At 42.3% G+C, this 24015-nt stretch overlaps 1 protein-coding gene across 1 annotated transcript; it reads right to left on the bottom strand.

Moving 5' to 3' along the window:
• Positions 1-3858: 3858 nt before the first annotated feature.
• On the bottom strand, positions 3859-5307 carry HRH1 (histamine receptor H1). Its single transcript, XM_066617342.1, has one exon. The coding sequence runs from the start codon at positions 5305-5307 to the stop codon at positions 3859-3861; it is 1449 nt and encodes a 482-aa protein (XP_066473439.1).
• Between the last annotated feature and the right edge of the window lie 18708 nt (positions 5308-24015).

The following is a 24015-nucleotide window of genomic DNA, read 5'->3' as shown; positions in this document are numbered from 1 at the left end:
TGCTGGTACTGGGGCATAGGATTGTGCTGTGAGTTTTTGAGAGAAGACTTTAAAATGTTTTCAGCATTAACAAAATTTGCTCATAACTGGGTTATTTGATTATCACCCTTCAAACCCTTTGTGCTTTTTTGCACTATGGTTACAATCCTATGCAAGCATTCTTGAAAAATAATTGGATTTAAACATTTAAGATTGCTCTGCAAGTTCTCAATTTGGAACTACTGAGCTGTATCCCAACTACTGAGCTGTATTTCCTTCCTTCTGTGAAAGGAGTCCTTGTGGAGTACTTCCACAGGAAGAAGGAAACCTTTGGATACAACCCACAGAATGTGTGTGTGTCGCTGCATTTTGTCATGAGACCAATTGCCCATGGGTAGCACACTTATTGTCCAAGACTATGCATGTATATTCAGTGGTAAGTCATATACATTTTAAAGAGACTGAGGGCTCAATCCTAGCCATTTGTGTATATTTTAAGCTATTCCCTTCACAAAGAGTTAAATGCTTCATTGAAACTAGTACTGCTTCCTGCATTCACTGAATCATTGCTTTTTGTTTCTGGAAGTTTGGTGTAATTTTTCATGGAATGTGCATACAATGGCCCAGCCTTTTCAGAAATTGATTGAAAAGAAACATGCCCTTTGGTGGAAAGCATATGTGTAACACTGAATGACACAATTTTTCAGTTCTTCAAAAGAAAGAAAATGTACATCATTCATCACTTACAAGAGTGAAAACAAAAAGGAAAGCAGAACAAAAAAACAAAAAACAATTTTCTTTTCCCACTAGCACATATACAATGTGGTGGAAATGAGTGTGCGTAATATCAAAAACATATAAGGCAGCATGCTAAATCTTTGGTAAAAAAAATTGTTTAATTGGAATATTGGAGGTAATAAAATAGAACATGTAAATCAACTTAAATACTATAAACTCTCTATTATAAACTCTATTTTTCATTATAAACGCTCTTGGATCCCCCAGTGCAGAGCAATTAGAGACAATGCCAAGAACACAGCCCAAGCAACTATACGTTTTTTCTAAAATAGAGGTAATTCTTATGTTCCAGCAACCCTCAAGTTATTCACAGCTAAAATTACTCCCCAAGTTCTATACAGAGTTCCAATTTGGATGAGCATTTGGGATTGCTCCTTGGAGCGGATCCAAAATCCTTGGTATGCCAGGTTATGTACCTTATGTGGTGCTCTGCCTCGAAGCAGATCTACTTTGGTTGGAGTCAGTGGCCTGGTTAAGATTTCTCAAATATTGGCTTAAAACGCACTGTACTTCTGGTCTGAATAACCTGCTTGTTCATCTCCTACAAGAACTGGAGCCTCCCAAGAAGATGCTCCTTTTTGAAAGGAAAATGACAACTATGGGCCTTGATTTAGATATTTTCGGCTCTTTCAAATTGGAGCAAACTTACCATCTGATTAAATGCAGACTACTAGATATTGAACAGCAAGATTTGCTGAGTGCTGCTAGTAAGATTTGCTCACCGCTACATCTGCATCTCCTGGTTAGTTGTGGACACATGGCTAAATACTTTTACTTAAAAAAAAACAAAAAAACCCTACTGAATGTAGAGTCCTCTCCCTTACAAGAAGTAATGCTATGCCCTCTGAGGTGCTATATGGTAGATTCAGAGGAATTCCTCTGGAGGCAAAAACAAGTGTTTGTTCCTTAGGTGTGGTAGAATCCTTACAACACATGATCCTATATTGTTCCTTTTATAAGGACCTCCATTCAGCCTTTCTTGAGGGTCTTCTTGACAGGAGGGCAGGTTGGGCTGATTCGGGAAAAAATATGGTTTATCCTTTCAGGGGGAAATGAAGACATCTCTGCAAATGTGGCATCTCTATTGAATTCAATTACAGGCACGCGTCACTTAACAACCATTCACTTAATAACAGACCACATATATGACAGTGGTGAAAGCACAATAAAGATGCTCTTAATGAGGCAATTGCTTCTCCTATAGCCTGCAGCAGAGTGTCTGTTTATATGACAGAGAGGCTCTTAATGCAAAGAAGAGGCAATCTAACTTTAATAGACTATGCAGCCAGCTACTGTCTGGCAGGTAGTGTATGTTTGCACAACAAAGGTAATAGATTGGACTGAATGTTCACTTAATGACAAATCACATAACAACAGGGATAAGATAAAGTATCACACACACCTGTATTAAGAGGAGGCAGTTAAATGCCAATATAAGGAAGGTTAGGGTGTTCTTTTTTAACTGTTTTTTGTTTTATATGTGTGCATGTGTGTATTGTAAGTCTATTATGCCAGTAAAGGTGTAATGATGATGATGAAATCTTTGAACTCTGTATGTTATATGTACAGTCCAGGCAGTTGGGGCCTTCGGTGCTAGCCATTTGATCGAGTACATCACTCACAGCAAGGGAGATGTGTCCAGGATGTAGACTGAAGGCCTTGCTCAGCAGTGCAAAGAGAAGCCCAAGCAGCCTCAGATGTGTCCAGGGAAGGGAGTTGAACCACCCAGCTTCCTCCTTCTGCTTTCTCCTCCCAGGGATCACAGGCAGCCACCTTCACAAGGCTGATGCCTACACTTTACTGAGCTCCTCATCAGCTGCTTGAGAATCTTTATATACAGGTCTCCACCCCACCCCTTTCCTGCCCTTAACATGGTGTGTTACTCCCATCACAAGCCCTGATCCTGTATGGTAGCAGGTTGTTGCAGCTGTGGCTACATGGCCGCATTGTTGGTCCATTATCTGGCAGGCTGTCTGAAACTCAGGTGCCTTGCAGTGAGCCTGGGAGTGCTTGCTTGTTGGGCACCGATCATGTTAGCTGACTGGGCTTGCCCCAGGCACCTCTGTGCCAGCCATCCATACTGAGACCTATCCCCCCTTCAAATCCCAGGACTGCCTCCCGGGTCTCCTCTAAAGGGTTGACATACATCCAAGGAGACAAGCAGCCTACAGAGAGGTAAGGGTTTGTTTGTTTTTTTACTTACATCTATAAGTTACCTTTACTTACCTCAGACAGCCTATAGCATACAGTGCATGATCTGTTGGCAGTGCTACACACTCTGGGCCACTGTAGGATAGGATAGGGCTCATTGTTTTATATTGTCTATACCTAAATGAAGGGTGGAGCCCTTAAAATTTCAGGGGAAAAGTAACAGAGTATATATTCTCATCAAGTTCTAGCATCATATATTCATTAAACAGCATGTCTGCAAGTGATGCATGTTTCAAATACATTCTTCATTCACTTGAAAACACAGAGTACAGTCAGATGATAGTGAATGCAATTCAAAGACATGGAATTTGTTTCTGAATTGTAGTTTTTATCAGGGTTTCCCCAAGTGTTCTGGGACATACCATTTCAAAGGGCAACTAAATGATTCCCGTTGTGTCTACCTGTCTCTAGATTGCATCAAAGAGTGTACCTTTGTGATTTCTCTAAAAATAGACCCCAGTCAAACAAAGCAATTGTACACAAAACTGGACAACCAGTTGTAAACAAACTGAGCACTGAATTTAACACAGAAACATCCATTTTGGCTTTGTATTTCATTCTGTCTCAAAAGTCTTGTTCTCCCCCCCCCCCCCAAAAAAAAACCAAAAAAAAAACAACAGCAATCCTAAGATTGAAATTCAAGGTTGCAGAAGTCCTGGTGAGCTTCTTCCTAAAACAAAATTCACAACTTAAGCATGTTTTGTATAGGAAAGAATGTGCTTCCTTCTATTTCTCCTTTTCCCCAGGATCTTCTAAAATTTGTTGCGTCTGTTGCTATATTTCCTTATAAAACAGTACTGGAAAGTATTTTTCATATCAATAGGTTGCTGCTAACTTTATTCCTCTAATACAATATTCTCCAAAGATAATTTAGGTTTTAATATGAAGGATCTTTTTGAAAGTCTTTTTAAAGTTCTCATTACAGAGTGGGTATATAAATGGATTTAATGTTGAGTTCACATAGCCAAGCCAAATGGTGAACATATGTAATTGAATATTTTGATAGCCTTTACAGAAGGCCATGACCATAAATAATACAAAATATGGACTCCAGCACAGCATAAAGGCTGCCATTATACAACCCAACTGTTTGGCTGCTTTTCTGTCTCTGTTTATATGCAGCCCTTGACTGTAGTTTGTGGAATAAGCACGCATTCTCCTCCATGTCTTTTTCAAGTAACTAAGACTTGTGTGGTCTTTGTTATTGTGATACTGCAGGAAACACCCTTCAGTGTAAGAACTTTGATCAAGAGCAAGATCATCGTCATTTCTACTGGAAAGTCTCTTGGTAAAGATATGTTCATCTGATACTCTGCTTAAATCATAGTTTTGGGTGCAAGGCATCTCTGTATTCTGAATGTCTTTCTTGACATGGGCACACTTTTTGTCCATATTGTCTACCTTTCTGTCATTCTGTCCATTGGTTGAAGGAAAGCAAGTAGGCTTCAAAGTGTCACTACCATCTTCTCGATGAGAAACAGCTGGCATTTTAACACAGCTGCTTCGTTGATGTTTGACCTCCATCAGGTTGTCATTTTCATTATAGGGATATTCTGTAGTTTTATTTGTACCCCTGGAAGAAATCTTTTGCATTTCATGTGGCTTTCCATTGTTTACAATGGACTTTTCTGAGGCAGATATACAGGATCCATTGATGAGCTTTCGATGCTGATAATGCCTTCGAACTGCCTTGTATATTTTTGCATAGAACCACAGCATCATTAGTGATGGCACATAAAAGTTGACCATGGCCGTCAGTATTTTAAACCAGATGATGCTGCTAAAATCTGTTTCACATAAGTTTGTATCATTAGTCCCCTTGTCAATTGTGGTGCTGCTGTTATTGGTGAAGCTTCGCCAACCAAGAATTGGAATTACCCACAAAAAAGAGAGCAGCCAAGATGTAGAAATCATTATAGAAGCTCTAGTTTTGGTCCGGTATCTGAGATATTTTAGTGGCTGCTGGATAGAACGGTAACGATCTATGCAGAGTACAAAGAGACTGAATATGGAGGCTGTGCTAGCCACATAATCCACTGACAACCAAAACAGGCAAATGTTTCTATCTATTAGGTCTCTCTTCAACAAGTACACAATGTTTAGTGGCATGACAGCTGCACCAACTATAAGGTCTGCACATGAAAGACTGACAATGTAAAGATTGCCAACTGTGTGCAGTTTCTTTTCTATTTTCACTGCATATAGAACCAAAATATTCATGACAACTGTGATCAATGAGATGCCACCCAAGACCAGTCCTAGAGGAACAGAATGTATCCTTGATGAATTCTGGTGCACGGTTTGGTTCATCACAGACATTTTTTTTTAACTTTTTCCTAAACCAGTGAGGGAAAAACCCTAAAGCCATGAAATGAATATCATTTCAGTCTTGTTCACTGAGTGGTCTTGCTGAGGTTCTTCCCAGGTACTCTAGAGAATCTGGAAAATAAAATAAATTATGAATAACAGACCAGACTTTAGAAAAATGACTTCAAATATCAACAATATTTATAGATGGGTAGATAAAAGTAAGAAATAGGTAAACTGAGGGAAGAAATGTTTACAAAAGAAGAACATAACTAAGGGCCCAATCATATCCACCTGTCCAGCGCTGATGCAGCCATACCAATGGGGCATGTGCTGCATTTTGCAGTTGGGGGGGGGGGAACAGTCACAGAGGCCTCAAGGTAAGGGAATGTTTTTTACCCTTGCCTTGGGGCTGGATTGCAGGTGTATCAGCCCTGGAAAATTGGATAGGATAGAGCCTTTAGAACAGCACCCAGATTTCCAATCTAGGGTGGTGCAGTGGTATGGGAGGTGGACTTAGACCTGGAAGATCCAGGTTTGAATCCCCTCTTAGTCATGAAGCGTCCTGGGTGACCTTGGGCCAGTCACTTTCTCTCAGCCTCACCTACCTCACATGGTTGTTGTGAGGGCAAAAAGGGAAGCAGCTGTGTACACCGCCCTGAGCTCCCTGGAGAAAGGGTGGTATAAAAATGTGAAGAAAAAAAATAAATATCAGACACCACTGTGAAGACAGTTCTTGTTTCAATGAACACATAATGCTGCATTGGACCATTGATTGTTTGACAACAACAGCATTCCAAGGTCACTGGCAGATGTGCTTCCTAGCATTGCCATTATTTCTTTACACTAGTGATTCTGGGGACCTTCTGTATGCAGGGTACAGATGAATGTGTGGAGAAGGTTGAATGGGGTTCCATCCATTGGTTCTGCTTCTGACCTCTGTGCATGTAAGAGACACGATTATGTAGATCCTGCCCACAAAATGAGACCGTTCATTTCCAGAGTACCAGACTGTACATAAGGAAACCTACACATGTTCAAATGCGTATGCACAGATTTCATGCAAATGTGATACTTGAACATGGAGGCCAGCATCGAGGCCAGCAGGAGTAATGCTGATCAATCCCCCCTCCACGCCTTCATTTGTGTCCAAGTTAACACCTGAAGAAGACAAATCAAAGCCAAAGTCCCAAAAGTGAGTCAACCAAATAAGCCATAAACACAATGAGGTTGTATACCAGAATGCATTTTCTTATAAAGTACCACGTACTACTTGTCTACTCAGGAATAAGTCCCATTGTGAACAAGAGAGTTTACCAATAGAAAAGTACGTACAGGAAGGCACCCTATGAATAGGTAACACAGTGGCTTTTTGGCTCATGAAAAATGTATTGAGTGCCTTGACAGCAAGTCCATAGCAGATAAAACACTGCGGGAGCTGTAGTACTAGCCGCAGTAGCATATAATGTGGCATTTTCCAGGACAATGGAACTGTTTAGGAAATATTTTTAATTTTGCATGGAGGCCCATAGCAAGTGAGTGAGTGTCACCAGGGTAGTTGGGACATGCAGCTCTTTACATTTTCATGTGCACATGCTGCAATATGATTGCCTGAAAGGCAATAGACCTGGAGAGTTCAGATCAAGGATAAAAACCAATGGAGTATGGCAATAAAATATTTGGTAAAAGAAAATATAATCACATAGAACACAGGGAAAGATGGAACTTCTGAAGAGCAAGTGTAACTTGAAAAAGGGAAATTTAGGTTTGAAGAATGTTGGTTTTGGAATTGTTAGATGTGCAGAAATATTTCAGGAGGGATACAAATATGTATCACTAGCAGAGAAAAACAGAGAACATAAAAAATGATGAAAAGATCAAAGACAGAAGTCATTTTGAATAGAAGTAGTAGAGACAAACTGATTGAACAACACCAGTGTCCCAGATAATTAATAATGTAAGTGATATGAAGCAGAAATAAACCTTGTTAAGAACTGTGCCGCATACAGGTGTTCCTCCAAATCCATGGAGCTGGTGTCCATGGATTCTATTATTCTCAGTTGTACGCAGCCCCTGCGCCCATTAATTTTATTTTGCTTCTTACTGCTGGCACCAAGCAAAAATGTCTCTTCCTTTTACAGACTGCTACGAGCATGCAAGCTTATGGAATGACATGCAGACAAGCAGCCTGAAAGTTAGAAGGACACAGACAGAACATTAACAGGAAGCAGGAAGTTTCCTCCATCCTGTTAATGTTAGATTAATCTCTTCTAGCATCCAAGGTGCCTACCTGTTTGTTGTTCTATAAGTTTGCATGTGTACAGTGTTCTGTAAAAAGAGGAGATATTTTTGCTTTTCACTACAGGTAAGAAGCGAAACAAAGTTAATGGGTGCACTGAGGGGCACAGAGATAAGGTTCCTTCTTCTCTGGTTTCCATATCCATGGGTGGCCTGGAACATATACCTGCAGATACGGGGGGACACCTGTAGCCCCTCTGAATAGTTGTAAAAGCATGAATGAGTCTCACCTCTACTGGTGTTTTTGAACTTGTGAAAATGTTGACAAAAAACTGGGGCAGTACTGAAAACGAAAGAAATCAAGCACTGACCCAATTCTGCTGGAGTAGCTCAATTATAGAGGTTTGGTGTTAGACAGATAATGACACTGTATTACACTGCAATGGAAAGAAACTGAGGAAAGGGCAGCTCATTATGAAAGTGTGGCATCATATATGAATACATGAGAAGGGTGAATCTGATGAGAAGGGTGAATACATGAGAATTGATGAATCTGATGAAGCAAACAGCAGTGGATTTAAGTGGTGTTTGCAACCTGAAGAATAGTCAGACTTCCATGGATGTGTTAGTCCACTGGATCATCTTGTGAGTCTAGAGAGCATTACGGTGATTATGATTGTTTAATCATTATGGAGAAAGTTATATAATTTTACAATAATCAAATTCAGTAAATTATGATAAATTATAAATTATGCTATTAAATATCTAAGGCTGCAATCCTAACCACACTTTCCTGAGAGTAAGCCCCATTGAACAAAATAGGAGTTACTTCTGAGTAGACCTGGTTAGGATTGTGCCCTCAATGATCAAAACCTATTAGAGGTGATTACTTTTATGTCCTGACTGAGCAGTGAAGCAGAAATATTCCTATGCCTCTGGTACAATGATTCAGAAGATGCCTCTCCTCATTTTCTGGACTAAGCTTCAGTAGAACCAACAAAGTGATCAAAAATATAGGTCTTCCTGGGGAATAATCACATGATGTTTGAAACTTGGAGGGGAACAGGGCTTCTTATTAAATGGCACAACAGCTACCAATGTTTAGCAATAAGGGAGATGAATACATCCATTGTAGAAAATATGCATTCAATAAAATAGCACCTTTTGTTAGGACAACTAATATTTACAATGTGGTTGTGTGAGCACTGGGAACACTCATTGGTTTTAATAAAAGGTAATATATAACTGTGGCTGCAATGTATGAACTACTGAATCAAGAGCAACCTGATTTTCACTATTAATGCTAAAGCGATAGAGTCCGTTTGCATCACATCCAAGGGTTAGGTTCTGAAGTCCTTTGGGGATAAGGGAGGGAACAGCAGATTCATTCCCCCAAGTCATGCTCACTCTGGGGCATATACTCAGTAAGCAGAATGGTGGGCAGAATCACTCTGCCTTTTTTTGGCTAAATGTGTATACTTGAATTTGTGCAAGTTAAATATGTGTTAAGATGCAATTTGACTGTATGTGGGTATTTCCAGATAGTACTGGATCACACATTGTTCACACAAAATTTACATGGTTCACATGACAACATCTATCAGTCATCCATTGATAGTACATTTGTACTTTCCTGTGGTTAAATTATTCCATTTACTAACAGAGAAACAGAGTAGTCCAATACTCCAGAAATGCCATTCTGAGCACTATAGGATATGACATGCTGGTGTAACTCCAATTTCAGTGGTGGCAATGAAGCCCCCCCCCCCCCCGGACAGTTCCAGTCCTGTCAGTGGATGCACCCTAGATTCCCATAGAAACCAACACAGATGGATGGGCAGGAGGTCTGGTCTAGAGGGTAGAGCCTCCATTAGCCCGAAGATAACATCAGGAGGTTGCCAGTTCAAGGACACCGGCAGCTCCGTGAACAGTTGAGAATGGCGAGACCTTGAAGCAGCTGACAAAGCTGAGCTGAGTAATTCCACCTGCTCTTGGTGTGAGCAAGAAGCATCTTGGCTGCCCTCCATGTGAGAGATGGAGCTGCTTGTCAGCCTGCGTGGGAGAACTGGAGGCCAGAAGTGAGACCAAACTAGGAAGATCCATTCTGAAATTTATTAACAGTATTTATACACCGCTTTTCAACTAAAAGTTCACAAAGCGGTTTACAGAGAAAAATCAAATAACTAAATGGCTCCCTGTCCCAAAAGGGCTCACAATCTAAAAAGATGCAAATGAATACCAGCAGACAGCCACTAGAACAGACAGTGCTGGGGTGAGGTGGGCCAGTTACTCTCCCCCTGCTAAAAAAAGGAGCACCCACTTGAAAAAGTGCCTCTTACCCAATTAGCAGGGGTTCTCATAGGGAGAAATGTTGTTGGTTCTTGAAAGAGAGAACCTCTATGATTATAAAAATCCCCTTGAGGGATTTAGTAATGCCTGCCTATGTAAACCGCCTTGAATAAAGTCAGAGGAGTAATCCGATGACCAGAAAGGTGGTATATAAATACCTAGTTGTTATTATTATTAAAAAACACCAGAAAACCCCATTTCCCACCATCACTTTTTCCTAGCACTTTTCCCAAATAGAATGCAGGATACAGATCACATGTCACAGCCAACCACAATACATACTCCCAAACTTTTCAGCATCAGAACCCAAATTATGCATGGGAAGGATAAAGTGGATAGAGAGATGCTCTTTACACTCTCACATAACACCAGAACCAGGGGACATCCACTAAAATTGAGTGTTGGGTGGGTTAGGACAGACAAAAGAAAATATTTCTTTACTCAGCGTGTGGTCAGTCTGGAACTCCTTGCCGCAGGATGTGGTGATGGCATCTGGCCTGGATGCCTTTAAAAGGGGATTGGACAAGTTTCTGGAGGAAAAATCCATTACGGGTTACAAGCCATGATGTGTATGTGCAGCCTCCTGATTTTAGAAATGGGCTATGTCAGAATGCCAATGCAAGGGAGGGCACCAGGATGCAAGTCTCTTGTTATCTGGTGTGCTCCCTGGGGCATTTGGTGGGCCGCTGTGAGATACAGGAAGCTGGACTAGATGGGCCTATAGCCTGATCTGGGGCTGTTCTTATGTTCTTAACCCATATTAAACAAAAGTTTCCATTTATCAGCAGCTCAAGCCTCTGTGACTATAATGGCAATTGGGCAGCAGTGTTCCCCTCAAGTAGCAGATTGTTTAACCCTTGTTGCATATAGCCTAATCTGCTTTATTGTTTCATGATTCACCAAAAATTGGGTAGTGACCCTCTGGTGAGTCTCAGAACCACAGTATGGGAACCACAGCTCAAAACTAGCACTTAAGCCTCTGCCAGGGACCAGATGTCAGATGACAGGGCATATGGCACGGAGCAGCATCTGGCCTCAGATCATGCTCACATAGCGAATACACACGGGAACTTTGGTAATCGGAAGATTATTTAAATGGTTTTATTATGGCCTTCCCCAAGATTCTTAATAGCAATGACTGGTTGCTGCCTGTCTGTGGATTGATTTTTTTTGTATTTACTCTCACTCTTAGATTGGTCATCTTACACTCCAATCCTATCTTCAGCTGGCAAGTAGCATGCAGTAGTACTGGCACAGGATCCACTGAATGCTATGGGCCAGCTGGGAACCATGACATGATAGGGAGAAAAGTAAAAGTAATGTTCACTTACCTACTCCACCATGCCATGCCTGCCCTGTTCCACCCTTTTCTGTCTCCCTCCCAGCCCCTAGGCTTACTTATTGTGGCCAGCAGGCATCGGCCAGCCCACACACTCTGGTGTGTTTGTTTTGCAACTGTCAGAAAGTACTGTATGCTGCTGGAACCCCTGAAGCTCCCCTGAAGCTTCCATAGGATTGGGCTGTAGAGGTATAAAATGCTTGCATTAATGTTTTTATGTACCAATGCAAAGGAGAGAGATTTGGCACTGGAAACTATTTCAGATACGAATTAATGTTCCTTGCTATTAATTAGCATGCTTCAAATGTTTGTTTTTCCCACAAGTCTGCACAAAAATAGGAATCTTCATAAAAAGTCTTGGAAATTCTCTGTCTTACTGCACTATCAGAGGCTGAGATAACTGTGTGTTAGCAGGAATGAGCCAATGCACCATGGCTCAACTCTAGTTCCTCTTCTTTTAACTTGACTTGTGCTCAAGGGACAACCATCAGGACTTGTCCTGAGCATTTCTGGGACTCTGTTTAATTGCAAGTCTTTTTGGCAAACAAGTCAGGCACAGCTCTCCAGAAAAGACAGAGCTGCTGGTGAGAGAGAGAGAGAGAGAGAGAGAGAGAGAGAGAGAGAGAGAGAGAGAGAGTTGACTCATTTAACACTCCTCTGATGTCTCCCTCCCATCTTTCTTTCTGCTGTTCTTTGAGTGAGGACAGAAGTGCAGAAAGCACCAATCCAGTCAGTTCCTGACAAACCCCAGTCATGAACCCCCAATTCCATCACAACTCCCGCTTCCACCCAGACAGACCTACAGGGAGGGAGGAGGAGGCATCCCAGTTTGCAAGCACTAGGGGACAGGTAGCATGGGGGGGACAGAATCGGCCAGCAGGCAGGCAGGCCCTGTAAACAAAACCTTCCTCCTCCCCTGCCCCAAAGCCAACCTATCCTCTCTCCAATTCTCTTGCTTGTGCTGGTTTGAATGTGGCTCCAGATCGCCCAGGAGGTCCTTTGGAAGTCGCAAAAAAAAAGTAAGCAAGCACACACAGAGAGACTCCAAGTGAAGTGATGTCTCTACTTGTTCCTGAAAAAAAACTCCTGAGACCTGAGTCACTTCTGGTTTCAAAGCAAGCATAGCTTGAGTCCACATGAGTTACCAAAAATGCATGTTTGGTGACTCGAGTCCAAGTCTTCCAAGTTGAGTCACTCATCCCTATGTTAGTAACTATTAAAGAGTAATACATGAAAGGAGCGAATAGTGTGAATGGATAGTACTATGCAAAGCTGATGTCAGGGGCCAGCCAGGGTGGACACTATCTGAGTGACCACAGACTGCTGAGGGCCCACTCAGCTGACCCCTGAAGCTTCCCAATGCAAAAACAGGTAGGCAGTAGCATGACTCACTCAACTGACAACTTGTGCCATTGCTGTATTCTTCCACCCTCCAAATCCATAACTGGACTTCCTCAGAGGGCCCAGTGACTATTCAGGGGGCTCTGGGAAAGCCAATTCATGGAGGTCAGGAGAAGAAAGAAAATAACAGGGTGATTGGCTCTGGTGGTTATGCTCCAGCTGCTATCTGAACACTGAACACCTCAGCACCATTGGCAACTTGCAGAGATGGCTGTTCTTCTGTAGTTTACCAAAAAAAGGAAAGGGCAGTGGTTTCTGAATACTCTCATCTTAGGGTCTTGGCAACATGGAGACAGGACATCAAGTCATGTCCTTTATACCTTCCTGAAGGGAGGAGGCTGTGTGTGCATACAGCTGGGATTTCCTGAAAGAGATACCACTCCCTTTCTCATGTAGCTGTGAAGACAGGACCTTTAAACTTAAAAGGTATTATTTATCAAAGGTCCCCGTGCAACTCAAGAGTTAACCTGGGACCTCTGACACTTTTCACAAGCCCTGATAATGAGAGGATTTTGTAAGAAGAGTCCCATAAAAACAGGAACTATTATTGTTTTTGAATAATTCTCAGTGTTCCTCATTTTCTTGTCATCAACAGTTATTTCAGAATTGTGGCATATCTAAAAGGTTGTGTGGTCCACTTCAGAGAACTGCTTTTATGCAGATTAAAATCTACAGTTGTTCATAAACCTCTCTTGTTTAAACACATTTGTTCATAAGCCCAACTCGTCTGTGATCAATTCAAATTAATTTCAGCAGAAACGAAACTGCTCAAAGTTATGCATATACTTGGCTAACCACAAAAATCGATTCCACTTGCCTTAGCCCCAAATGTATTTAGAATGGTAGCTTAACAGTTATTTGTACTGAACAGATTACTGAAGCATACTGGTGAATAGATACTACACTAACTGGTGAATATTTTGCAGTGTTCATATGCTTATTGTTGCTAGGGTAACCATTTCTTTGGTATTCATCACAGATGGAAAAGTGTTTTGTCATTCTTCTCTTGAATCTTTGTGGGAAGACAAAGGCGAACATAAAAGTAGCAGTAATTCAACAATACCTGTTCTAAACGGCATGCCACTACAGTTATCGCTATCTAAATTAATATTTACTATTTAAATAAAAAATTAATATCTAAATGTCCAAACACTCTATTAAAAAAAATGCCATGTACATATAGTGCAATGAAGCTTATACAACAATTTTTATATTAATAAACCAGGACATATTCAAGCTATGCTCTTAAATATGTTGGGGATAATATCTGACATTAAATATCAGAGCCTCATTTCTCCACCAAAAGGTAAATGTCACTTTTGGGCACACCATTCATGTAAAAGAAAAATAAAGGTGCTAAATCCTCCCCATTCTGTGTCGCCCCCCCCCCATTGCATTGGCACTAAGATAGCTACTGCTGCATCCTGTGGTGGAAAGGCAGTTGTGGAATGGAACCTCCTCTGAGTAGGGGAACAATCATTTCCCTTACACAGGGATAAGAATTCATGGAGTAGGGGAGGTCTACTCCACATGGACCCATGCCATGGAATCACATCTGGGAAAGGGGTTAGGATTTGACTGCCACCAAACATGCACCCTTTCCAGACCCAATCCACCTATCCCCTCCCTGCCACCCTCCCGCCTCTCCTGCTATTTGCCAGAGCTGGTGACAATGCAGGCAGAAAGGCGGCAATGTTCCCAGCAGTGTGCTGAGTAATAGGCTGTCGGAGTGTCTTTCACAACTGCCACCAGGGCTTTTTGTCTAATGGAACGCACCAGAACGGCGTTCTGGCACCTTTTTAATGCACCTTTTTGATGGGCTTCCCCCGCAACAAGCAGCCGCCGTGCTCAGTTCCGCCTCCCAGCCCAGCGCCTGTCTCCTTCCCTTCCCTCGAAAGCGCAGCCACTGAACGAGGGTCCCCCCAGCCTCCCCTGCCCAGCCCAGCACAACCCCCCCCCATAGGGCTCCTCTTCTCCCCCCACCCCATCCTTTCTCAGGCAGGCTTCCTCCTGCACCAGGCAACTCTGGCTGACAAGTGCGACGGCGTAGTGAGCCCTGTTGACTTTACTGGGACTGACTTCTGAGGAGACAGGTAGAGGAGGGGCTCTGAGGCTGCAGTCCTCTCCACACTTTCCTGGGAGTGAACCCCACTGCCTCTAATGGAACTTACTTCTGAGTAGACAGGCACACGATTGGACTCTAAGGCTGCCATCCCAACCACAGTAATCCCCATTCACTAAAGTGGATTTATGAGTAGACATGCATAGGATTGGGCTCTTAGGCTGCAATCCTAGGCACTTTCCTGGGAGTAAGCTCCATTGACTAGAACGAGACTTACTTCAGAGTAGACATACCTAGGATTGGGCTCTTAATCCTGGCAGAGATATACATCTGCACCGGATGTCACATGCTAAGGGCAGGTGAAAAGGGATTCTACGTGTGTACAATGTGCTGTCCAGCCTTGCCAGAGATCCTCCTCATCCTTCCCCCACAAGCATGCCCTCCACCAGCCAGTGTTTGCAGCTCCTCTCCAGCAATGCACAGCAGCTGCTCAGGGCAGCAGAGAACATACAGTTGCATGCCAAGCGCCTTCCCAAAGACACAGAGTATTCTGATACCTGAATTAAACCATATTTAATCGCTTGTTTGCAAATGTAGCTGTTTCTGTGTGCACCTAAGGACCCCTCTCGTGTAATAATTCCTTTTTTGTTCTTACTCCCACAGTTGCTTAGAGTAATTTTACTACATGGAACTCATGTAAGCCATTTTCTGGAATCAATTCACTGCTTCCTGTCCTCGAAGTAGTGCCACACTACATACTACACGCTACAAGTGCACCTGTACAGTATTTTTCCCCCACGTGTAGAAAAAGTAGTTAGGGGGAAGGGGATGTGGAGATTGACAGCCCAATCCTATGCATGTCTACTCAGAAGTAAGTTCATCTTTAGGGGGGAAGCACATAAATATTTTATTTGACAGCTGGTAAGTACAGAATTGGGCTCTTATTTATATGCCAACTTCCTTCCATTGAACTCAGTGGCATCCTGGATTCCCAAGCAGTCTCCGATCTATGAACTGACCCAACTTAGAGTAGCTGAACTTTGCAATGTTGTTGTGCGATATGCTTTGAGACCAGGGCCTAAACTTTGCTTCTCATTCACCAGAAGGTGGTGACATGCACTCCCATCACTACACACATGAAGCTGCCTTGCACTGGTTGGGATCAGGAGAAAAGGAGAAAATAGCCAAATGAACCAACTCTCATCAGTGCCAGTATAAGGCAGCTTCATGTGTGTGACCTCTGCAACTGCCCTCCCCACAGGATGCAGCAGTAGCCTTTTTTAGTGCTGCTGTATTAGCAGAGGAGGAAAGGATAGGATTTGGCTCTTAATCCATGAGTTTGGCATCTTCCACATAGGTTTTTAAATATATGATTGCAACTCTTGTGTTTCTTGAAATTCATGAATTCTGAGTCCTTGGAGGAGGTGAGATGGCACCCTAGACTGCCTCTCTGCCAACTTCTTAATCAGACTTGCTCTTCTTGGTGAGATGGCCTATGATATACTGTTATCTTTGTTACTTGAAGTTACTTTGTTACTATGGCTCTCTCTGTATCTGTACTGTAATGGTCTATTAATTAATATTGCTATGTCATTATGTAACCCAGCTGTAGCTTTAGTGGGAAATACCTTGAGTACACAGGTATGCAATTTTGCTTGATTTGTTGTGAGTGATTATTTGCAGTGAACCACTTGTCTGTTCCAACTTATTCGGTATACATGTGTGTCTTAAGTTACAGAATAAATATTCCTCCTTGATTCCAACTCTAGACCCTAGAGACCTTACAGGATCATTTCCTTGACATCCAAAAAAACATTCATGCCCACAGCTGGGGCATACATTATGCCAACCCAGCATTGCATTCTGGAATACTTGAATCAATGGGTAATGGACACTCATTTTGAAAGAAGAGACTGGATATTAAAGGACCCTGATGCCTTTTTTTTTTTTTTAATCAGACAAGCTGTATATCCTGAGAAGGAACATGTGGGTGTAATATTGTTCTCGGAGTTCCCTAATCTGTCTCTTACAGGTTTAGGAAAGCAAAACATAAGTTGGTTAGGATTGTGCCCACATACATCTGAAAGCTTAAATGTTCACTGAGTCATCAGTTGCTTCCACACTAGTACAGATATCAGTAAAAGACTTGTGCCCTCATGATTTGTCCTGAAGCCATGATTGTATGAAATCCAAATTATTTTTGGCCTCTCAGGAAGCCCATTGTCATGGGAAGTAAACACACCACCAGGGAGAAATTATATGGGCAGAAGCATTACATATCCATGGACCAGCCACTGTGGAAGTAGCAGTATTCACGCTGCTAACAGAAAATGCGAAAGGAGTGATACCCAAACAAGTTTCTCACAGAACCAACATGAACAGGCTGAGATGTTTATGAGTTCAAAGATCTGAAAAAGTGTGGTAAACAACCTACAGGAAACCATTTTAGATACTGCAGCACAAGGGTGAAATGCACCAGGAAATCCAGCCCTTCAGGTCTTGTCACAGTTATCTACAAAACTGAATGATCATTTAACTTAATAGGAAGTCTCTATCTACCCTCTAGATACAGCCCCACTCTGATCTGATACATTGTGGTCTCAGGAAATATACAAAAGTATATTATCTATATTTATCTATAGATACCTCTGAAGGCACATAAGTAGTCCTTGGGTTTTAGGACATATCAGCATCTAGGCTACACAACCTTCACCAGTGATATGGATCACTGAAACTGAACAGATAAAACCACACTAGCAAAGCTTACACTGGAAAAGCCACCTCTGAAATAGCTGTCAATGAAAAATTCATTTCAACTGTGTACATAAGACTTGTTTAGCAAATTAATTGCGAATTTCAGGCACAACGGGACTTATTTCTGTGTAGAGACGCCCTGTTTATGGTCTGAAGGCAGGAACCAGTTAGAATTTCTGCCTCCTAGTCATTGGCTGGACTTGAATCAGAAAGCACTCAAGGGAATAAAGAGTGACAGAGCAACACTATAAACAATGGTAATATTTGGAAGTACAATGCTAGTCTGACGGCTCCATCCAGAGATGCCTTTTATCATAAGAAATCACTGTGTAACTTCCAGACAAGGCACTAGAAACAAGAGCTTTTTCTCTAAATAGCAACAGCAAAGTTGACAGGTCGTATCATCAACCACATGGCCTCAAGATATTTGAAAGGAAATATATTTTTTGTTTGTATAAAAATGTTGAAGAAAATATTCCATTTCAATTCAAGAATTGCTTTAAGTAACTTCATAGTCATTCATCCAACTAGGAAAAAAAATTAGAGATGACAAATATAAAAAACACAATTGTTCAGCTCTGCTTCCTTCCATTACACAAGCCAACAAAAGCAACGAATAGGCTTGCAATAGCCTTTTGTAGTGTAGCTGAAATGCTACTCCATTCATCATATATTCTTCTCAGAGGCAACCTTGAAAAATCTAAGGGCAACACCAGATGTGCATTATCAGAACTCAGGTTTATAAGGAGGGGAAAGCTATTTCGTTCCCCAAGCACATTTTTCTTCCCAAAAATTGTGTCCCTGAAGTGGGGATAAAAACATACACAATGAGGCATATGAAACACAGCAAAACCATAGTGGAAGACAGGGGAATTTAGCACTTTGCCCCAGCCATGATTCCGATCCAGATTGCGTGTCCCCCATGTTGTGTTTACAGCAGAAATAAAGCTTAAACTGGCTTTCAGCCGAACTACAACGTTCTAGCCACTGCTTACAAAACAGCCCAATCCTATGTATGACTACTCAGAAGGAAGTCCCATTATAATCTATGGGGCTTAGCCCCAGGTGAGTGTGGGTAGGATTATGGCCTTAGCTGCCAACCCTTTCCAAACTGCAATGGCAACCGGTGAATGCTGCTATTGTTCAACATAGGATGTATTTTGAACACTTACCTGGAAGTAAGTCTAACTGAAATAAAATGGATTTACTTCTGAGCAGAATGCCTAGGACTGTGTTGTTCAACAATGAATTATGCAGGTAGAGACCCCTTGTTAATTCATATTCTGGATAAACTTTGAGTAACTTCTTAGTCAAAGTCCTACATGTATTTGCATGTTTGGGTGGCCTGTGGCCTTGATGGGGGTTGGGGTGCCCAGCAGGGGCACATTCTGCTGCTGCCCCTTAACATTTGATATCTAAGCCTCATTGGCAGCTCAGTCCTGACCAACTTTCCAGTGTTGATGCAACCACAATGCAGCCTTCAGGGAAGGGAACAAACATTCCCTTATCTTGAGGAGGCCTAAGTGACTGCACCCCCTTGCAGAATGCAGTATGCACTCCGCTGGCATGGCTGCATTGGCACTAGAAAGTTAGCTAGGATTGGGGGACTTGTTCAAGCACCAGCCCTAGAAACAGAGTTTGTCAGAAGAAAAGCAGACTTTCTGCTCAGTTCTCAGCCTATCAGGACTTCTAGGGGTGATGCACAGAGAATACAGATCCTCCTACCTTATTAAGCTCATCCAGGCAAGTGGCTGATTATCACACCTTGAACAACAAATGCGTGAATACTACAGTTTGTGATTTTTGTGAACTGTCCAAGGTAGTTTTGACATATGATAAAAGCTGACACCATAATCAACTTACTGAAATAATTGAAGGGGCGACCAAGTGAGGGAAGGAGGCCAAAAAACTGGGGAGAACAGGTAGGGTTGAGATTTGAAGAGAGATGGTTGAATTCAGATTCCTAGAGTTTAGATTTAAAAATTGCGTGGGCCCTGTGAAAGTTAATGTCTGCAAGGGACTCAGGGGACAGGTGTAACGAAAGAAGTTTGGAATCAATAAATTTGAACCACCTAGAAAGATAAGAGTCCCTTAATAGATCTTTTAAAAGAGACTCATAATGAGTACTTAAGTGTAGGCGGAGCCAGAACTTAAAAGTGAGGGACCACGCAATAGTAGAGGGGAGATGGATCCCTAGTTCGACCATAAGGGAAGATAGTCTAATTAAATTGGGAACCCCCAGAATCCGTCTGAGAAAGGAGGCTGCCACTTGGTCCAGATCTTGGTTCACAGCCTCCATCCAAATGGGGGCACCGTACAGCAATTGGGAAAGAGTTTTAGTTATGAAAATGTGAAGGGTGGCAGGGACATACTGGATGCCACTAGAGTAATGAAAAGTGATGAAGTGAAGATAAGGAAATGGCAGATTTCCTGTGAGGGAACCAGCTATGACGGAAGTGAAAGGTAATCCCCAGATATTTGAACTTGCTGAAAGGAGAGATTACCTATCTTCCAGGGGAGTGGGGCCCAGGATTTAGCGAAGACCAAGATTTTGGTTTTTTCAGAATTAATTATTAAATCATTGGATAGACAGTAATCTTGGAAAGAGGACAATGAGTGACATAGGCCAGATCTCATGACAGACAGAAGGACTGTGTCATCTGCATAAAGAAGGATAGGAAGGAGAACACCGTTAAGGGGGGGGGAGTTCTGACAGCTAGATAGGAAAGGGGGTAAATCTGCCAGAAATAAATTAAAAAGGAAAGGAGCAAGTATACAGCCTTGGCGAACTCCTTTGTTGTTGGAGATTTGGTCGGATGTAATACCCAGGCCATTAAGGCGAACTTTACAGGAATTAGATGAATGGAGGCGACGAATTAGAAAAAGAAGACGGGAATTTATCCCCCAGCTGGCCAGTTTGTTCCACAGCATGGTCCTATTGATAGAATCAAACGCTCCGCGGAGGTCTATAAAGGCCGTGAAGAGTTTGGCACCATGGTGGACAGAATATTTCTCAGCTAAATAGGAAAGCAGGAAAGCATGGTCGACAGTGGAAGCACCTGGGCGGGAAGCTGATTTATTCTCTACCCGGTAGGGCTTTAGAAAGAGCCCAGGATGATAGTCTAGTCTAGTGAGTAGATGTTTAGAATAAAGCTTCCCTATAAAGGAAAGAAGGTTAATTGGTCTCTAATTACCCGGGAAGGAAGGGTCGCCTTTCTTAAAGATAGGGACGAGAGTTGAGGAAAGCCAGGAATCTGGAAAAAGGCTAGTTTGATTAATTAGGGTAAAAAGGTTAGATAGGGGTTCCGACCACCAAGAAGGGTTGCTGGTTAAAATTTCGCCCAGGATGTCATCGGGGCCGGGAGCTTTCCCGGGCTTCAAGGTGTTAATCAGCGCTACCACCTCATCTGGGGCAACGGGTGGCCATTCCGGGAGATTTAGGGGGGTAAGAATAGAGGGTTCGCAAAGGTCAGTAGCAGAAAAAATTCCCGAGAAGTGGGCTACCCAGGCAGACAGGGAGATAGGGGGAGGAACATTACTGAAGGGAGGCGAGTTGGTACGGGTATCTAGAGACCAAAAGGCTTTATGATTATTGGATGAGATTGCATCATAAAGTCGTCGCCATTTATGCTGGGCAAAAGAGTGTTTTTTTCCCCCAAGAGGATCTGGCAACATTTCCTCAGGTAGAAATAAGATCTTGAAGAGGCAGGGGAGGGGTTATGACGTGCTAAAAGAAAGGACTGCCTGACTCAAGTCTTGGCTAACCAGCACTCCGAATCAAACCAAGTGGGGGCATGGTTATCGGAGTGAGAAGGAAGAGAGGATCTAAGAAACTGGATTAATGATTCAGAGAGGGAGTCGTAGGTTAAAATGGCCGTAGAAGGCGAGTCCGTCTCTGCCAGCATACGACTTAGATTAATAGACTCTTCCAGTCTGGTCCAGTGGTAGTAGGCATCCTCTATCCTAAGGGACAATTTAAGACAGGGTGAAAACTGTGGTGAAGGTTTCTTGGGCGAAGTCTTAAGGAAGGGTGGGGCAAGGGATAGTTGAATGGGCAAGTGGTCACTGTCAGAGCGGGGGTTAACAAAAAAAAATCAGGGCAAAGTGGAAGGAGAGCCAGAGAGGCAAGTGCGTAATCTATAACACTTGTCCCCCAGGTGCAAAGTGAGTAAATTCGCCCGGGATATCCCTTCCGGTAGAACCGTTAAGGATTACTAAGTGAAGCTTGAGGCATAAATCAATGAGGTAGGGGACATAACTACTAATAACAAAATCTTTGGAAGACCTAGAGCCCTGGAACCAGGGGGGGATTTGTTCATCTAGGTCCCAGTTCATGGAGTGGGCCAGGGCAAGGTTATTTGGTCCCAATCTAGTATTAAGGTCACCCCTAATTAAAAGGAAAGCTGTAGGCGTAGAGGCCAAGTATTTTTCAGCAGAGGTCTTGGCCTCATTCCAAAAAAAATAAGGGGAGGAGTCAGAGGGAAGAATATATATATTAAACATTACAATCTGGAGCTCCTTGCATTGAAATAAGAAGGCTTGAAAAAACCGAGATTGAGAGGGAAGGGAAGATAAGGAAAACCAAGAGGAGGAACTAATCAAGCAACATAGGCCTACACGGGGGCGACCCAATTGCTTGCATTTAAAAGCAGGGAGATGATGAGAGGTGAACCCAGGGATGGTTGGTAGGGTCAGGGTCCAAGTCTCTTGCAGAAAGATAATATCAAAGAGGGACAGATAGTTAATAAGTACCTATATCAGAAGGGTGAAGTAGTCAACAGAGGCCTTCTTTCACGCAATACGAGCTTTCAAAGAGTTCATGAATACTTTATGTATCCAAGAAATTCCATTTGGGTGGTTTATCATAGGTTTCAGCTATAACCAAATGCTTTGATTACAGTTTCTTGACCATAGCCCTTGTTCTTCTTTTAGAATCAGGCCTGAAGCAACCAAGAACATTTTCTTATGAAAAAAGCAAGTGTGATAAAAAGCACAGAATATATTGGTTTTTCTACTAGCAGAAACTGAATGAATCATTTCAACAATGTCAACAGGAAAGACAGCAGGCATGAAAGTTGCCTTGTAAACTAACACTTAAATACTAGTGCTATGACTGACTCACAGGTGAGAATATTGATTCACTGCAATGTTTTTATTCAGATGGCTAGTGATATAGGAGGGGGGAATCAAACAATGAGCAGTACACCAGCAGGTTTAGACAGATTAAGCCATGGTGGGGATTGAGTCACACATTAAAGATCCACAGCAATGGAAGTAGTCAGCCCTTCATGATTATCTACCAGTGTGACACTGCTGGACAAAAACTAATGAATTACAAACAAATAAGTGCATGTAAGACTGTCTATCCACCTACACAAATTAAAGATTTTTTAAGGTGACCTATGATAATATGAGTTGCGATATTGCTGACATTGGCCAGGAGTCCCATACAGTACCACTAGTTTACTTAATTGATTGAAATTTATTCTTGGATGACTATGCCTCTGTGTGAGCCATGGTCACTCAGAAGAAGCCTAGTACAGAAAATAAACAGTAACACCCAAAAGTCTGGTATCTTGTATGTACATGATCAGTGACAAACAACTTGTGACAAACTAGGTGTAAATTCTGGTGAAATGACGCTCAAATACATATTGATTTTGGTTTAAAGTGATACAGAACTTAGACCATGCTTAGTCTATGTGCGATGTGATGGAGGATACCCCAGAAGTCTTCTGCAATTCAGTTGCAAGGCCTTTTGTAGATAAAAGTACTCACATCCTCCTCTGTTACATTTGGTATGTTTGGGTTCAAGTCCACCTTCGTGCCATGGAAGCTTTTTCCTGGGTCAGGGAACAAATGTTCTCTTGCCCTTCGGAGACCACTGGGACTGCCCCCCCCCCACAGGATGCAATGCAAGCTGTTTTGGTGTGGCTGCATCACCTGGGGGGAAGCACAGGATTGGGTTGTGAGTCAGTCAAGCCCAGGAAACTACTGGCTGCATATTGAAGAGGTGTTCCAGATATTATTCACCCAGGGATGCCTTGTTTTTTTTGTCCAAAGTCTTACAACTGCCACTACTCTGGCAGCAAAATTTGGGGCATTTCCTTCCTCACTGAAAGTGTCCATGCTGTCTGATTAGTGGTCTCTTCATAGAGACTTCCACTATGTCCATTTTTGGTGGAAAAGCCTCTTGCATCAGTAGCTTGGTCTCACTTCACAGAATGACACTGTACCCCAGTCTACCCGGTCATTAAAGACTGGTAATTTCTCTTCTCTCTCCTTCTAACTCTCATAAACTCCTCCTCCACCCTTCTAAAATCCTTTATTCTCCAGTACTTGTTTTAAATCTTTAATTTTCTCCTTCTCTCTCTTTGGCTCATCTCTGGTGGAGAAAAATCAACACAGCTGGCAGCTTGACATTTTCTTTCCTTCCTTCAGTTCTTAACCCATACCTGCTCAAATGGAGCTATTTACCAATATTCTTTCAATCACAACCACTTAAATACCTGCACATCTTATGTTGTGTGGAGGTAAATATTGCCTTTTCCTTGTTTCTCTATATCTCTAAAACCTT

Source organism: Tiliqua scincoides, chromosome 2, assembly GCF_035046505.1.
Source record: "Tiliqua scincoides isolate rTilSci1 chromosome 2, rTilSci1.hap2, whole genome shotgun sequence".
Classification (NCBI taxonomy): domain Eukaryota; kingdom Metazoa; phylum Chordata; class Lepidosauria; order Squamata; family Scincidae; genus Tiliqua; species Tiliqua scincoides.
This window is presented reverse-complemented; position numbering and strand designations above follow the sequence as displayed.